Source organism: Ovis aries, chromosome 2 (assembly GCF_016772045.2).
Source record: "Ovis aries strain OAR_USU_Benz2616 breed Rambouillet chromosome 2, ARS-UI_Ramb_v3.0, whole genome shotgun sequence".
NCBI lineage: Eukaryota > Metazoa > Chordata > Mammalia > Artiodactyla > Bovidae > Ovis > Ovis aries.
Genome location: NC_056055.1, coordinates 29,617,488 through 29,633,987, shown reverse-complemented (window position 1 = coordinate 29,633,987; position 16,500 = coordinate 29,617,488). Strand labels below are relative to the sequence as shown.

Genomic DNA, 16,500 nt, shown 5'->3' with positions numbered 1-16,500 from the left:
AAATTTTTAAACACAGACTTTAGGTACAACGAGATCAGCTGAAGAAAATTTACAGATTCAGAGTAAGTTTGTTACATAATGCTATCATCTGAATGTTTGTGTCCTATCTAAAATTCATGTTTATGTATACTATCATGTGAATTGAATCGCCAGTCTGTGTCTGACGCGGGATGCAGCATGCTTGGGGCTGGTGCATGGGGATGACCCAGAAAGATGTTATGGGGAGGGAGGTGGGAGGGGGGTTCATGTTTGGGAATGCATGTAAGAATTAAAGATTTTAAAATTTAAAAAATAAAAAAATAAAATTAAAAAAAAATAAAAAAATAAAAAAAAATAAAATTCATGTTTAAAACCTAACTTCCCAAAAGTGATAGTAGTATTAGATGTGGCCTTTGAGATGGTCGAGTGAAGCCCTCAAGAATGGGATTAGTGTCTTATAAAAGGGACTTCAGAGAGACCCCTAGGCCTTTCCACCATATAAGAGCACTCATTGGACTATGCTGTCAGCCCTATCTTGGACTCTCAGCCTCCAAAACTGTAAGAAAGAAACTTCTGTTATTTATAAGCCTCCCCAGTCTCTGGTATTTTGTTATAGCAGCTCCAGAGGACTAAACATGTAACAATCAAAGAAATGTTTTCTAACAATCTATAATTCTTAATTCTATACCCACTTCCCTAGTCAAAAGCCCTTCCCAAATAAAATTATCATTAATTTGTTCTTGAGAAGAATCCTTAAAATGGCTCCTATATTAACCTAAATTCTCAAATTAGTAAACTCTAAATCAATCCAATTTTACGATGCATCACTGTATTCCCAACAATATTCATCTCCTGATATTTTCACCCTTAATGAACAGGCCACCACTCTGTAAACAGTGGCCGGCTTCCCTGGGGGCTCAGATGGATTTAACGGTAGAATGTGACTTCTGAGGCTAGATCATAAGAATGTGGCTTTTACCGTGCTTTCTTTAGGACTCCTCATGCGAAGCAAATCAAGCTGTTATTTGTGAGGGCAGCCCACACGGCAAGGATCTGAGGACCTTTGGCAATAACCAGTGCTAGTTGCTGGGCATGTAAACCGGGTCATCTAAGCAGTGGATCCTCTCTAACTCCAGTCATGCCTTCAGATGACTACAGCCCAGCTGACTCCAGAAGCAGACACACCCAAGTTAGCCACTTTCAAATATATTCCCCACAGGAACCGTTAGAGAGAAGATCAGTTGTTATTTTAAGTCACTAAGTGTTGGCATAGTCTGTACAGTACCCAAGAGATAATACAGTAAGTAATGCAATAAACTATTACCAACTGATCATTTCAGTTTGTTGAAAGTGGCTAAATTTTTTTTTTAACGTGGCAAATACAGAAATGTAATGGTAAAGAAGCCCCACGGCTTAGGAAACGTAAGTAAAGAAAACTTGTTCTCTCTCTCCAGGGTAAGCAATGTCTCTGAAGGAGCAAAAGGCAATCTCACCGGAAAAATAAAATATTGGGGTAGAAAATACTTAGGAAGTCAGTAGTGCTTTTCATGATACATGAAAAGCATGGTTTTGTATACTGTGGGGGTTTTTTGGTTTGTTTTATTTTTTGCTGAACAATACTGTAGCCATTTCTACGACTTTCACTGCCCCCATTTAAAAAATTACCATCTACCTAAACCAGCCTCTCTGAAAACTTCTGATTTTGGATTGCTGATCTACGTTTCAATACTGGGAGAGGCTCAAGTAGCAATGGATAAATTAGTGGACTGAAAGAAAAAGATCATTTATAGTTTTAATTCTGACAGTTCAGGTCTCAAATAATAAAGCACAGTTGTTTAGACAGGTACTTCTCATTTCTATTTTCCCACAGAACATTTTTAAGTTTAGAGAAGCCTTACATATATATACTTAGAGAAGCCCTTGGCAGAGTTTAAAAAACCAAGTCTGAGTTAATCATAACAAAGGGTATTTAAATTCCAACAACAAATGTGGCAGCCCAATAAACCAGTAAACTATTTTCAATTATTTCTCACGGAGAAATGTCACAACGTTTCTTGTATTTAATTATTTCCACATCAGCCAGATGACACAGTCATTCCAATGCCAAGAACTTGATGATCTTTTTTAAAAAAATCACTATCCGGATTAACATACAATTTTCATAAATCAATGCAAACTGGAAACAGGTTTAAAGATTCAACTGCTGACTAAAAAAGTTGAACAAGGAAAAGGTTATCTGCAACAAGCAATTTATGTGTTTTAAAAAAGTAAATAACTGTCACAGTTCCTGCTAGTTAACAAATACTAGTTAAAAAAAGAAAATCCCAAATCACTCTAAAAAGAAAAAATGGGATGGCCTTACATTTCAATAGTTTTAACTTCTCAAATTACTTTTATTTGTATGTACAGTAGGTTGGTGTAATGATGTTCAATTTAGATAAAAGGAAACTGGAACTTTGGCGTAGCAAACACATCTCTACCATGGCCAGTCAACTAACAAATATGTAGGAATTTGCCTTGGCTATAAGGGTAAATGGATATATTCTATGTGAGTAGCAGGGACTTTTTTTGAGACAAAGCAAAAATCCCAAATTTTTAAAATAAAAACACCTAAATTTTAAACATCAGCAAAAACAAACTACACACTATAAATACTCTGTGGGTTACCTAAAGCTGGCAAGCTATTACTTTTTAACCCCTGGTGTTAACTGCTCACCCTGGATCATACTCTTAATCCTTATTTATAGATAAGAAACTGTGTAAAACAAGTACTAGAACAAGAATGGGGTCCAAAATTGCACAGAAGCCTCACAGATTTGCAAACACCATAAATGCTAGCCGCTAGCAAGTCTCACAGAGAGCGGAAATATCAGTTAGGCTCAGCAAGGTGAAAAGGGAAGTAGAGCTGTGATGAGCGATGGTGACAACAGCCAGCTTCCTCCACCACAGGGCCACGCTGGCCCCCTTCTGTGGCTCTGGTGCACCTCACACCCCCTCTGCGTGGCTGCTGTTTGCCCTGCCTTTCACAGATACCCAGGAAGGGTGCTTGCCCAGAGATAGGTGTTTACGAACACTTCGGCAGACCCATCCGGTTCTGTCTTCCAGTCTCTGTTACCCTGTCTAGACTGCTGTTTGTTGAGCTGAATTCACACACAGCGCTTTCAGAGACTTTCCCCTCAGCTCACCTTATTTTAAATTCTCATTTAATCCCTTCACCTTGCAGCCACCTTAACCCAGCATTGAGTTTCTGAGTCCAAAATAATTAAATCATTAAGAAAAAATGGATGACAGGTTCAAAAGATCATCATTAAATAACAAATTAAGCCCCTGAGCTCTTATTACAACTGTTGAAGCAATCTCAAATTCAATGAAATTTAGGATTCTACTCACAGATGGCTGAATTAATATATTCCTAGAATTTCATCAGTATCACAATTTTTGGTATAAATGTTTACAAGTAAACCATTCTGTAGGCTTAAAAATTGCTTAAAACAAAAATATAATAATAGACAGTGACATTTTGAACAGGGAATCTGTATGTTATCATAATTAGCTCTACAAAGTAATCTATTAAACATTGCAAGAGGGCAAACTTGCAAATTATGTACCAACAGTTTGCTTGTGTCATTTATTTTACACTCAGGATGCTTTAACCACAGAAAATGTTAGAAACAATGGTTCATTTCCCAGGCAAGTTCTCAAAAGTACATGGAGCCTATGGAAGAGCTAAGTAGTATATATGTGCATGAAAATATAAATGTTGAGACAGTAAGATATAACCAAAGCTGATAACCAGTAAAATACAATGGTATCATTTTTGTTTTTTAATATAAAAAGCAGATTTAAGGTGTAATAATGGTAGGTAGGACCAAAAAAAGACAGAAAATTACATTTAGGACATGCTTAATTTGTGCCAGATAGTCTATCAGACTGAAATTAAAAGCTAGCTCAATTTGAACCTAAATCCTTCAACTTCTGAAATGAAATCCCTAAACCCTTTACAATGGCCTCTTCCAAACAGCTGTTTGCAACTAGAAATTAACGTTTATTCCTTCCAGTGTAATAATATACCACTATTATTATAAAGTATACATGTAAGAAACTAAATAGAAAAGGTGACATTTCTAAAATGAATCACTATATATTGTAATTATGTTAAAAACTGTGTTCACTAAAATATTAATAAATTTTAATGTGACTGATAAGCTTTAATTTTTTAAAATCTTGATTTAAAAGCCTAGGTGCAAGTTCAGCTATTTCAATTCTTGATATTAATGGCTGTGGTAACTGAAAAAGATAGTCTTTAAAATTTGTTTCTCCATTCTTTGTATTTCTTGTGAACTGGAAGTTGTATCAATAGGCTTGTGCATTAGTATATGTTGTATCACATCAGAAAAGAGACTGCCTAAATTACCACTACTGGTGCAAAAAATGGCCACTGGATTAGGTGCTAACCATCAAATCCCTAAAGAGCCTCTTGATGTAGGTGAAAGAGGAGAATGAAACAGCTGGCTTAAAATTCAACATTCAAAAAAGTAAGATCATGGCATCCAAAATGGGGGAAAAAATGGAAACAGTGACAAACTTTGTTTTTCTGGGTTCCAAAATCACTGCAGATGCTGACTGCAGCCATGATATTAAAAGACACTTGCTCCTTGGAAGAAAAGCTATGACAAACAGCGTATTAAAAAGCAGAGAATCACTTTGCTGACAAACGTCTGTATAGTCAAACCTATGGTTTTTTTCAGTAGTCACCTACAGACAGATGTGACAGTTGGACCATAAGAAGGCCAAGCACTAAAGAATTGATGTTTTTGAACTGCTGTGCTGGAGAAGACTCTTGAGAGTCCCTTGGACAGCAAGGAGATCAAGCCAGTCAATCCTAAAGGAAACCAACCCTGAATATTCAATGGAGGACTCGTACTGAAGCTGAAGCTCCAATCCTTTGGCCACCTGATGCGAAGAGCTGACTCACTGGAAAAGACTCTGATGCTGGGAAAGATTGAGGGCAGGAGAAGGGGAGACAGAAGGTGAGTTAGATGGCATCACCAACTCAACAGACATGAGTTTGAGCAGACTCAGAGTTGGTGAAGAACAGGGAAGCCTAGAGTGCTGTAGTCCATGGATGGGGTGACAGAGTTGGACACAATTTAGTGACTGAACAACAACAATCAAATCCCTTTAATATATCATTATATATCATTTACCATGATGTGTAAATGCAAGTGCAGGATTGATTACACTAGTTTTTTAATCCTGTTCAGCAATGATGTACATTTGGCTAGTAAATTTCCAATTTCCTAAATGCCAATCAACAGATGCTAGAATAGTGCTGCACATTTTTCAAATATTTAGCAAATGAGTTAAGTATCTATTGAAATATTGTTAAAGCTGGTTTTAAAATTTTGTTTTGTGGCTATTAGTGTAATACTTTACTTCAAAAACTGGTTATTAAAGGGATCTGGCTATTCATTCTGCCTTCTTGGTAAGAAAATTGGTTTCAGGGTAACCAAAGAGTCCCAACTGAATGAGGGAAAGCTTAATTCCCATAAAAGTAAGCCAGCTAATAAGTGAAAGAAGAATGAATAATTAGAAAAATGTTATACTGATACCCTAATAAAATGATTGATTCAATCAAGCATATTTGATTGTTTAAAACACCAAGATGCATGGTTGATAGGGAACTGAATATACAAACAGTTCCAAAATCAACCCACACAGAATGTTTAAATCATAAGGACAAAACAATATACTGAAGAGATTGGATGGTTAGCATTTAATCCAGTGGCCGCAGCATCACTAATGGTAATGTAGGTATTCTATGTTTCTGATTGATATAACATATACTACTAATGCAAACCTATTGATACAACTTTCAGTTCTCAAGAAATACAAATAATGGAGAAACAAGTTTAAAAAATACCACAAATAAAAGAAAAAGAACAACAACAACAACAAAACACGAAGAAGAAACCAGAGAAATTCAAAAGGTGGAACTTTCTACAAGAAACTAGGTCTGGTTTCTTAAAAAACAAACAAATCAATGTTAGTTAAAAAGGACCATGTATGAGAGAGATTTAAGTACACAACAACCATATGCAATATATGGTCCTGAATTAGATACTGGTGTAGACATTTTGGATTAATTGAGAAATACAAATATAATCTGGGTGTACAGATGATGCAACATGTACTGAAATGAAAGAACAGATCACTGACTAAAAAAAGTCATGTGATAAAATTATACTGGTGAACATACACTGCTTTTATAAAGATAAAAGTATCTTTTAAAAGAAATTTTTCTAAGTTTCTCAAGGGTCCGAACATGGGATTTGTACACATTTTTTATAACAAAATGACAAAGTTTCAAACTTTTATTTTCGAAATGCTCTCACAAAAGTGAATTTGTTTGGAAAAGCATTTACTTCTCCACTTAGAATTTCATCCTTACTTGAAATGACAGGTTAAAGTACCACCACCCCAAAATTGGGCTAGGAAACAGCCACTGACTTATCGCAACAGGGCAGCAAACTTATCATTCTGTAAAATGCTATGATTATTAAATTATCCTTTTCTCAAAAAAAAAAACAAAAAAAAACCACACAAAACTCAGCTATCTTTTATGTCCCTCAACTCTTTTATTGTGACTGATACAGAAAGATTTTTAGTTTTACCCTAATTTGTTATCCAAGACTCTAATATTTCAGATAACTGGCAAATCCATTTACCAGGCCACATGAACTTAATAGTTAGAAACACAGTGAAAAGTCAAGCCGCTCTTCTTATTTCTTACACCACACATGGTGCCCGACCATCTGACAAAAGGACTAAATATAAGTACAGACATGTCAATCCTATTTTAAGTATTTGAGTATTTTAAGTATTTGTAAAGCCTAACTGCTTCTGTTGTTAGGGTAAAAAAAAAATAAACAGAATTACTAACTTTATCCTTTCACTCTCTCCATACCCTCTATTAGGTCCTTTTGCATAGGATGAAAGGAGAATGGTTCCTTTCAGAGGCCCAGAGTTTAATAAAAAGACTGTCAGTCCTTTTAAACAGAATCAGTCCATTTGGAATACTTCTTCCTGACTATACTTCCTCCAGACTTTTTGCTTTTGTGTGAATATTACTACACCACCCTCTAAGTCAGTCATTAAAAAGCCTTATTATCTCCAAAATTCCTCAAACAACTTCAGAAAAGGTCATCAGACTGGAAGGTCAATTTTTTTAAAATTTTTTATTTTTTTAATTTTAAAATCTTTAATTCCTACATGCGTTCCCAAACATGAACCCCCTCCCACCTCCCTCCTCATAACATCTCTCTGGGTCATCCCCATGCACCAGCCCCAAGCATGCTGTATCCTGCATCAGACATAGACTGGCGATTTGATTCTTACATGATAGTATACATGTTAGAATGCCATTCTCCCAAATCATCCCACCCTCTCCCTCTCCCTCTGAGTCCAAAAGTCCGTTATACACAGCTGTGTCTTTTTTGCTGTCTTGCATACAGGGTCGTCATTGCCATCTTTCTAAATTCCATATATATGTGTTAGTATACTGTATTGGTGTTTTTCTTTCTGGCTTACTTCATTCTGTATAATCGGCTCCAGTTTCATCCATCTCATCAGAACTGATTCAAATGAATTCTTTTTAACGGCTGAGTAATACTCCATTGTGTATATGTACCACAGCTTTCTTATCCATTCATCTGCTGATGGACATCTAGGTTGTTTCCATGTCCTGGCTATTATAAACAGTGCTGCAATGAACATTGGGGTACATGTGTCTCTTTCAATTCTGGTTTCCTCGGTGTGTATGCCCAGCAGTGGGATTGCTGGGTCATAAGGCAGTTCTATTTGCAATTTTTTAAGGAATCTCCACACTGTTCTCCATAGTGGCTGTACTAGTTTGCATTCCCACCAACAGTGTAGGAGGGTTCCCTGAAGGTCAATTTTTAAGGAATTCTCACTCATCTCTATAAATCTTTAATCGGAGAACTCCATAGTCTTCAATCAGATCAAACCTATACCACTTACTTACTTATTTACTTGGGGTATCCACACTTATGTCTTGACACTCCTTTGCTACTATTAATAAATCTCCTTTTCTTAGAAGTTTTTCTCCTGTTTCCCCACCTAGCATCATTATAGCCCCAATCTCCTACTTGAGCCAGCCAGTCATGGCTACAAAGCCATTTGCTACAGCCAAGAGCCATAAACCTCCTGCCAAGCTGGCTTCTAACTGAACAGAGGAATGAACTCAAGTGTAATTGTTTACCTGGCATTTTCCCAACCAGTTAAATCAGTGCTAACCTGGGAGTGTAAAACCCTGGATGGACTTCTAAATCTAAAACATATTAGCTGTAGAAAAATAAACTTCTACATGCCAAAATACAACCATAAACAAAGTCAAAAGGCTAACACCAAACTGGGAACCAGTATGCCAACACATTTTCAATCAATAGGCCAATGGGTATTGATCCATAGCTAGTTTTTTCACTAGCTAAAAAAAAAAAAAAAGCAGCAAATAATCTAAAAAGATTTCTTATTTATACAATTATGAAGTGTTTTATTTCCAAGACAACCCTTGGTTCCCACCATACCCACAGCTACCCTCTAAGGGATGAAGTTACCATATCTGGCTACTCAAGATCCCACCATTTTAGAGATCATCTCATCTGACCAGAGAGAGACGACTGGCTGACCCCGAAGTAGCCCTGGAGAGTGCTGTGTGTTCTGCTCAGGAGAACATTCTCTTAAATGAAACAACTTCAGCCATTCCAGATTTTTTTCCTGGGCAAGAAAGACTTTTACTGTTACACTAAAAGCCATTTCTTCAGGGTTCCCTTTAATACTTATGAACACCAAGAATTCTGGCTGTGTCCTTTTTCCTGGAAAGTTATCACAGTTTAATCTGTGGAGAGAGGTGTTCCTCTCCCCAGTGATTAGCCAAGTAATGGGACCAAATACCCCACTTAAAACAGCTACCTTCTTCATTCTCTTTCTCTTGGGATCCTGCAAAGCCCCCTACCAGCACTGCCCCCTCCGGAGTTTTGCTGCTAAGTACCATAAACATCAGGAAAGATGACAAAAGCCAAAAATTATAAGTCCTTATCTGGGTAAGCTTAAAAAAAAAAAACAAATTTTAAGAAACATAATCTACAACCTGTGTTTCATACATTCAGAGATGATAATAAAACTTAAGTTATCTCAGAATCGCTTCTCCTGATTACTTTTGTGAACATAAATAAACTCAAACCCCCAAAAGGCCTTAGTCATTGTTGTTAATGATATACCATAAACATAGAAAAGAAAACTATCCAACTATTTTGAGGTGCAATTTCAACAAGTACCGTGAACTTTTCGGTCTAATTACTGTAAATCCCAAATTTTCAAACTACACGTCAGAAAAATAGTTTTAAGTGAAAGCATGACAGAAGCATCCTGGGGGAAGAAACAACTTACCTCCAGAACTCCAGCACCAACCCTCTTTTTTAATCTAGAATAAGTACTTGATATTTTTCCCCATTTAGTAGGGCAGCTAGGTTCCACACCGCCAAAAACATGAAGACCACCACTCCAGAAGGACCTCTTGGCTTATTTAGGAAAATCTGTCACTTAGGTACTCCTAGAGATGAATGAAAGCACTAAACAAAACCTGACTCTAAATAACCAAATACTTTCCATGATATTTACAAATAAATGAAACTCATAAGTTATGAAATACTGGCTATTCCAAAATAGTCTTCCAAGGACCTAAACAGCCCACCCACTCAATGCTGTGTATCATCTACACAGTATGTTACCCATTCTCCTAGAATATTGACATGCCGTGTCCTCCTGCTATATGCTTTGAGATGTTCAGAATCACACCTCAGTGGGGGAAATACTGCCTGTGCTCAGATTATAAAGAACTCTAACCACATGTGATACACTTTTTCTGTATTTTGGTTTTGTTTTTAAAAATCAAGCGAAATCCTGACTCTATTTTCATAACTTTACTACATGTATCATGACTTAATAGAAACATAGCTTTGGGTCATTATTTTCTAAACTTCAGTGCCATAACACTTAAAAAGGTATTCACAGTAGTTGATCTTTTTTTTTAAAATAGACTTTTTAAAAGGCAGTTTCAGGTTCAGAACAGCAAAACTTGAGTAGAAGTTATGGATATCTCCCATATACCCCTTACCCTCTCCATAGACTTTCTTTCCCACTTGGTCAATTTTTATAAAGCCAAAGATGCTCTTTCTGGCAAGAAATCAAGATGTCTTAGAAAAAAGTAATATCAAAACGCCAACTACAAGTACCACTGTTGTACATGATTTCACTATATATTAGAAAAGTAGTTAAATACTTACCATATAACATCCAACAAGGAAAGCAGCATTTGCTTGTTTTCTCTGATCAGGGCCAGTAAAATGTATAATTTTCTTCCTCATCATTGTAATGGACTGCATAAAGATAAACAGTTGCTAGTATTTCCTTTCTAATTTCAAGTTTTCAAAAACTTTATTTTGTGATTAAAATAAATTCGGGATCTCACAATGTTGAAGCATTCAGAAAGACTTTTTAAATTGATACTCAAAAATACCATGTACATTCCCATAAAAGACATACTCTTGGAATAGAACAAATATACAATTAAAGAGTGGGGGAGGAAACACCTGAAACTAATATATCATAAATCAACCACACTTCAATGTTTTTAAAAGGAGGAGATACAAACAGATGCACTTTGTAAGTATAGACTATCTCTGAAAGAACACATAAAAGCTGGAAAAGGCAGTGAAAGAGATCGTCTTTCCTTTCCCTATTGTCTGATTTTTTTTCAAAAATCTATTCCTGAAACCTTTAAATTAAAAGAAAAGGGTACAAAAATAGGTAAAATAATTCATTCTGTTAGAAATCAGGATAGTGAATGGGGTAGGGAGGAGTGGAGTGAGGAGGGTGGTACAGAGATAACCAGGAGAGCCTAAACGGGCTGTTCCTGGGGTGTTGCTAGGATGTTCTGTTCTTGATTAAGTTAAAAATAAAAAGGATATAGAAAGTAAAATCAAAGGAACAACATGATTTGTTAATACTTCCTTACATGTACTTCACTAACTTGAGTTGAAATGTTTCAATTAAGGGTAAGAAATAGGACATATTCAGCTGAATAAGTGCAGTATTCCTTCACTTCTGTGAGCCAGTGTTTGAGTATTTCAATGAATGTGTACATGATGAATTTTCCTTTAGTTGTTTACACAGAGTAAGAGATCCAAGTTGATTTAAAAAAAAACAACAACCCAATCAGCCCTCAAGCAATCTAAGCATAAGACACTCTTACTATAAATTCTCAACACATTTTTATCACTATTAATTGAACAGGAATCAAAGTTTCAATCAGGTTAGATGGTCAATACTCTACAAGTTGTTCTAGTAAATATTAATGATTTTTTAATTTTGAAAAAAGGATGAATATAATCTTCACTGACCCAAAGTATAAAAGTCCTTAGATGGCCAAGTATTTCTGATGTGTAATTTTAAGTCTGATGTTCAAGGGAGAAAACACCTGCCTTACTCACTAATTAATTTTCATGTAATATAATTTTTAGTTGACAATGAGTTTTATTTCTGTGTAGTAGTCTAATAAATCATCAACTGAATAAACTTGTTTTTAAAGAGTACCCAACCCTAAATCCAGTATCTCTACTTGAGAATTTATAGTGACTCTTGGAACTGATAGCAGTATATAAACTTTTTATTTTATAAAACTAATAATTCAAAGTTTTTAAAAAAATAAATGAATAAGGTCTAAGTTCAAACCAACAGTAACATGCTCTTATAATTTAGTGATAGAATCTTAAATATATGCTGTTTGCTCCTGTTTCCCTGCCCCTTAATCATATGTGTAAAGGGTCAAGAGTCACAAGTAGTAAAATACCATGAGAGATTCACGGTATAATAACTGATTTCAAGGTATAATAACAGATGACCTGATTTCTCTTAGTCCCCTAACATTCCCTATCACAGTGAAGGGAGACAGAACAAAGACCAAAGGAAGGAAAGCTTCTCTTGTTAAGTTTCAGTTCTATTAGCTCCGACAATAAGAGATTCACTTTATTAGCAACTTCCACTTTGGCTTTTCAAGTACCTAAACATCACCAATCCAAATCAGAATCAAATGACCCAAACTTAAACCATTCCATCAAAACTCTAGAAAAACAAATAGATATACTATGACTTCATAAAACAATAAACCACATGTATGTCCCAAACACCACTGTAGTGAAAAACATGGCATTGCCTTTTTAAAAATAGATTCCCCCTCCTCCCTACAAGATCAGGCTAATAATGATTACTTACATGAAACCTCAGTAAAAAGTACTTTACCTTTAATTTCTTATTTATCTTGCAGCAGTATCTGTAAACCATTGCTAGATTGAGTGGCCCAAAATCTGCGTAGAAGCTGCAAAAATGAAACACAAAAATGTGTATGCATGTTCCAGGTGCTCTGAATATAACTGCATTTTGTAGCTACGAGACCAAAACAAAGCAAGAAAGTATACACCAAATTATTATAGGTCATATAACGTAAACGTTATTGACTAATAGAAGAAATACTCTTGGTAAAAGATGACTATTAAAAAACACGAAAAGCGCTACAACACCTTTAAATTTAACCTCAAATAATACATAAAAATACTTTCTGAATAAAAAAGGCTATTTTTCCACACATTTTTCCACTGGCAACATCATCTAACTTAGTATACTAGTTTATATCTCATTATACTGTAAACTATTATAATTTCAAATGTAAATTGTTAAACTTAGGAGAATTCTTTCACTTTTTTATTTTTCCCCTCCTAAGGATCTATTTTATTACCAAGGATTAAAATCATCATGCTGCAACTAACAATCAACAGATTTGCAGTGTTCCAGTTTTATAAACATACCTTCAGATTTTTCAAAATAAATGAAAGTTACTAACAATCTTTTAAAAAGCAATACTTACTTTTCATATTCAAGTTCATTATCTATGCTGAAATAATGTACATTTGATGAACTCTTTGGTCTGCTGAAGAGAATGGCAAAACAAAGGCGATCTGAAATGGAAAAATTGTAATGTTCCTTCCTTCACATTATTAAAAACGTTTCATATATCATGATGCAACTCTTTTCAGATGAAGTAAAAAAATTTCTTTTCCATGCATGTTTTACCTATGGTAAGGGTATCAGTGGGTAACTTCAAAATGTTCTATTTTGGTGGGTAATAATAAATAAGCAATTTTTAAAAAGGAGAAGTTGCCTTCAAATATTAGTTTCAAGAGCTGTAAGCGACTTTTCACATAGTGATACAACTCAATTTTTGGATGAACCTCTCATTGCAAAACATTAGCTATTCTAGATTTAAAAATTTCAGCAAGGCAGCAGGCATTTCATGGCTAGACCACCAGCCTTGATGATTCTCCCTATGTTTTCGCTATATTTTCAAGACATCCTAAAAAGTTATTTCAATAAGAAGCTATGTTTTAAGCAGAAAGACAACGCTCTCAAAATTGCTTCAAAATTAATCTTTACGGCTACAGAACACAAAACAAATCCTGGTTATCCAGTGTTCTTAGGGGTCACTTTTTTTTGATCTGGAACCACTACATCTGCAGTGATTTTTACAATCAGACAAATTACCATTATAACAGAGGCAATGAAAGTTTTCTGTATGATAAGTAAGAGATGAACCTGCATTGCATAAATGAAGTTAGGCTGCTATGAGGTTTAGCAAGAGTGTTAACAGAGTAATGCTAGGAGGCTCCACCCTTCCTTTCCCACCCCACCCCAAAAAGAGTTGCCCCAAAATCCTTGGGGAAGCAGTATGCCGCAATAACTAGTAGTAGTAATACTAATAGTAGTGCTAGCAGACTACTTACATTCAAATTATGGCAAAATCAAGTACAACCCTTAAAATAGTAAGAAACAACAGACGCCAGCTGGCATCCCTTTCCCAAACAGTAATTTAAGCAATTTTTGCCTACAATTCAGTGCACCCAATTGCTATATTTTTCTTGTGAATGCGTCAACTAAAACTTCTAGCAACCACAAACACTCAAACAGATGACGGCGCTTACTCCTTTTCAACCACAAATGACCCTTGATCCCCATGCACAGCGACCAGGGATTTTGCTCCGAGGTGGAGAGCCTACGAGCCATGGTGTAAGGACACAAGGGTCCCAAGTGCACACGTCAATGCGAATTCACCCCCAAAGCAGGACCACGTCTGAGCACTAGGAGTCCCGGGAGGCCACCCACGCCCATGAGACAGCCTCGGCTCTGGTTCCAAAGTTTAAAGGCGCGTCTTGAGCAGCAATGGGGGCTCCTCGACCCCTGGGCACTGCCCGATGCCCTCTAAATAGGGGGTGTCCCAGAGGCGCACCCTCCGCACTCACCTCTGATCACCTCGGCCACCAAAGGGGTCCCTGCACCCTCCCGGCTCATGACTCCACAGCATCTGGAAGGCGGGGCAGAGGGAAGTACTGGGCGGCCGGGGAGAGGAGGGCCGCGACCACACCCCCGAAGTTTAAAAAGCAAAAAAGTTTAAAGGGCCGCGCCCAAACACTCGGCACAGCGACGCCCCTCGGCCGGCCACCCCACCAGAAGCTCAGGAGAACCAACCCCGGAAGTTCAAAACTTCACAAACGCCCCAGACGGGGTGGTGAGGGACGGGTGCGGAAACCAGCCCCAGCCGCCCGGGCTGAGTTTCGCCCCGCCTCGGGGCCACTCGGCGGTCGGTCATCTGCAGAGCAGACCCCTCCAGCGCCGCAAGTCTCTACTCAAAGTCCGGAGGTGCAGCAGAAGGTCACAGAGGCAAACACGGGCCTGGTTAAGAAAGCGGCTCCCAAACCGATTAAAAGGATTTCTCGGAAGAGAAGGGCTTGGCAGTCGATCCGACCCCCAACCTTGTGCTCAGCCGTCCTCGCCGCCGCCACCAGGGGACGCTACAGCCAGGCCGCACGGAGACGTCTGAGCCTCGACAAACCCCGCGGGCTTGGAGCTCCCTCCGCTCTGGGGTGGAGACTCGCTGAGTGGCTCGCCTGAGTGCTGGTGTCTCCTTTTAAAGGTTCAAAATTTAAAGGTACGCCTAAAGCAGAGGTCATTCATTCCTTTAAAGGCCTTAGATTTCTCCTCAGAAAAGTATCTGGATGGTTGAAAAACAGGAATTCTGACGCGATGCTAAACGACAATTTAAGAATTTTCTAAACCTATGTTAGTCTCCAGTGAAAACAAAAGTAAGTTGCAGTATGAATACGGTCCTAATTTTGTTATATATGATATGGTAGTGGGATTATGGGGGATTTTTACTTCCTTCTGTATTCTAGGATCCCTACAGAAAAGAGTTACTTTAATAATCCGTGAAAAATGTTTGCAATGACTCTCCCTTAAGACGAACCAGCAATACAGTAACTACTGTTTCCCAAGAATTACACTCTTACTTGTCATCTCAATAGAATATACACGTTATATATCACAAAATATACATTTTTGCCTCAAAAGTAAACCTGCATTATCTCCTAACCTTATTCTAAACTTCCAGACAGACCAGATGTTTTTAAGTGTAAAAAACAAAACACTGAATTATTTTTTAATGAAGAATATATTTCTAAATGAAAACATCTATAAGCTATGAGAATCTGTTAAACTGGTAAACATTTAAAAAATAGTCTTCATGGCAATAAATACAAATTTATGACATAAACTAGAAAAATATTTTCAAGAACACACCCAACTTCAATTTTACCTTAGGGAGAAATAATAAAAATAAAATTTAAACTATATGGTACTACTTTTCCTTCGGACTGGCAAAAATGGAAGGAGTTTGATAAGCACTGTGTTGGTGAGGTGGGGAAACAGGCACTCTCATAGTCTATGGGTAAGAATGCAAACTGTGACAACCTCCATGAAGGGCAACAAAAGGCAATTTGGCAGAAATTTCCAAGGATGAAAATTGAACACTGGCAAGATTGCCAAGATGGACATCTTTACAGGTGTTTACAGGCTGAATGATTTATAGGTACATATTTAAAACACATATGTATATGATTATATATGAAATCTTGCATATCTCTGGAAGGAAACACAAAAAAACCCTGGTGTTTGTCTTTATAGGGGGAAACTATCTGTAATTAGGGAAGTTATGGTAAGAAAGATTTATTCATTTTTGTAACTTTTGAATTTTGTAGCACATATTACCTATTCAAAATTATAAAGCTTTTGAAAAGTAAAGTTGCCGGCTGAAAGTGTTCTTCCAAAGCTGACTTCATTAAGACACAAAGTATTCAGTAAACACAGTATAAGACAATCTAGAAAATGTCCTTTGCACACTTCTGAACAACAGAACTGGTTAGTGCTACCATCTCTTGAAATCCAGTTTCTTTTAACAAACCCAAATAAAACTGGAAGGAGCTACACAGAAATGGGGAGAGATTTCCCCCTCCAAATCCAAACCTGAAATTCAGTTCCCAAAGGAAATATTTTATATAT

General features: G+C 36.9%; 1 protein-coding gene across 23 annotated transcripts in view; it reads right to left on the bottom strand.

Annotated features, from left to right (window-relative positions):
• CDC14B (cell division cycle 14B) overlaps positions 1-16,500 on the bottom strand; it is a 132,132-nt gene that overhangs the window by 48,456 nt on the left and 67,176 nt on the right. For 10 of the 23 annotated variants that reach the window (XM_027964219.3, XM_042243033.2, XM_042243031.2 and 7 more), the window contains 3 exons: positions 12,980-13,070; positions 12,358-12,433; positions 10,344-10,436 (listed from right to left, as the gene is read on the bottom strand). In XM_027964219.3, coding sequence (XP_027820020.1) covers positions 10,344-10,436; positions 12,358-12,433; positions 12,980-13,070 — 260 coding nt within the window. Of the gene's footprint in view, positions 1-10,343; positions 10,437-12,357; positions 12,434-12,979; positions 13,071-14,408; positions 14,950-16,500 lie in introns of those variants that run through there. The other 13 variants (XM_060409065.1, XM_060409058.1, XM_060409057.1 and 10 more) reach the window with 2 other exon arrangements.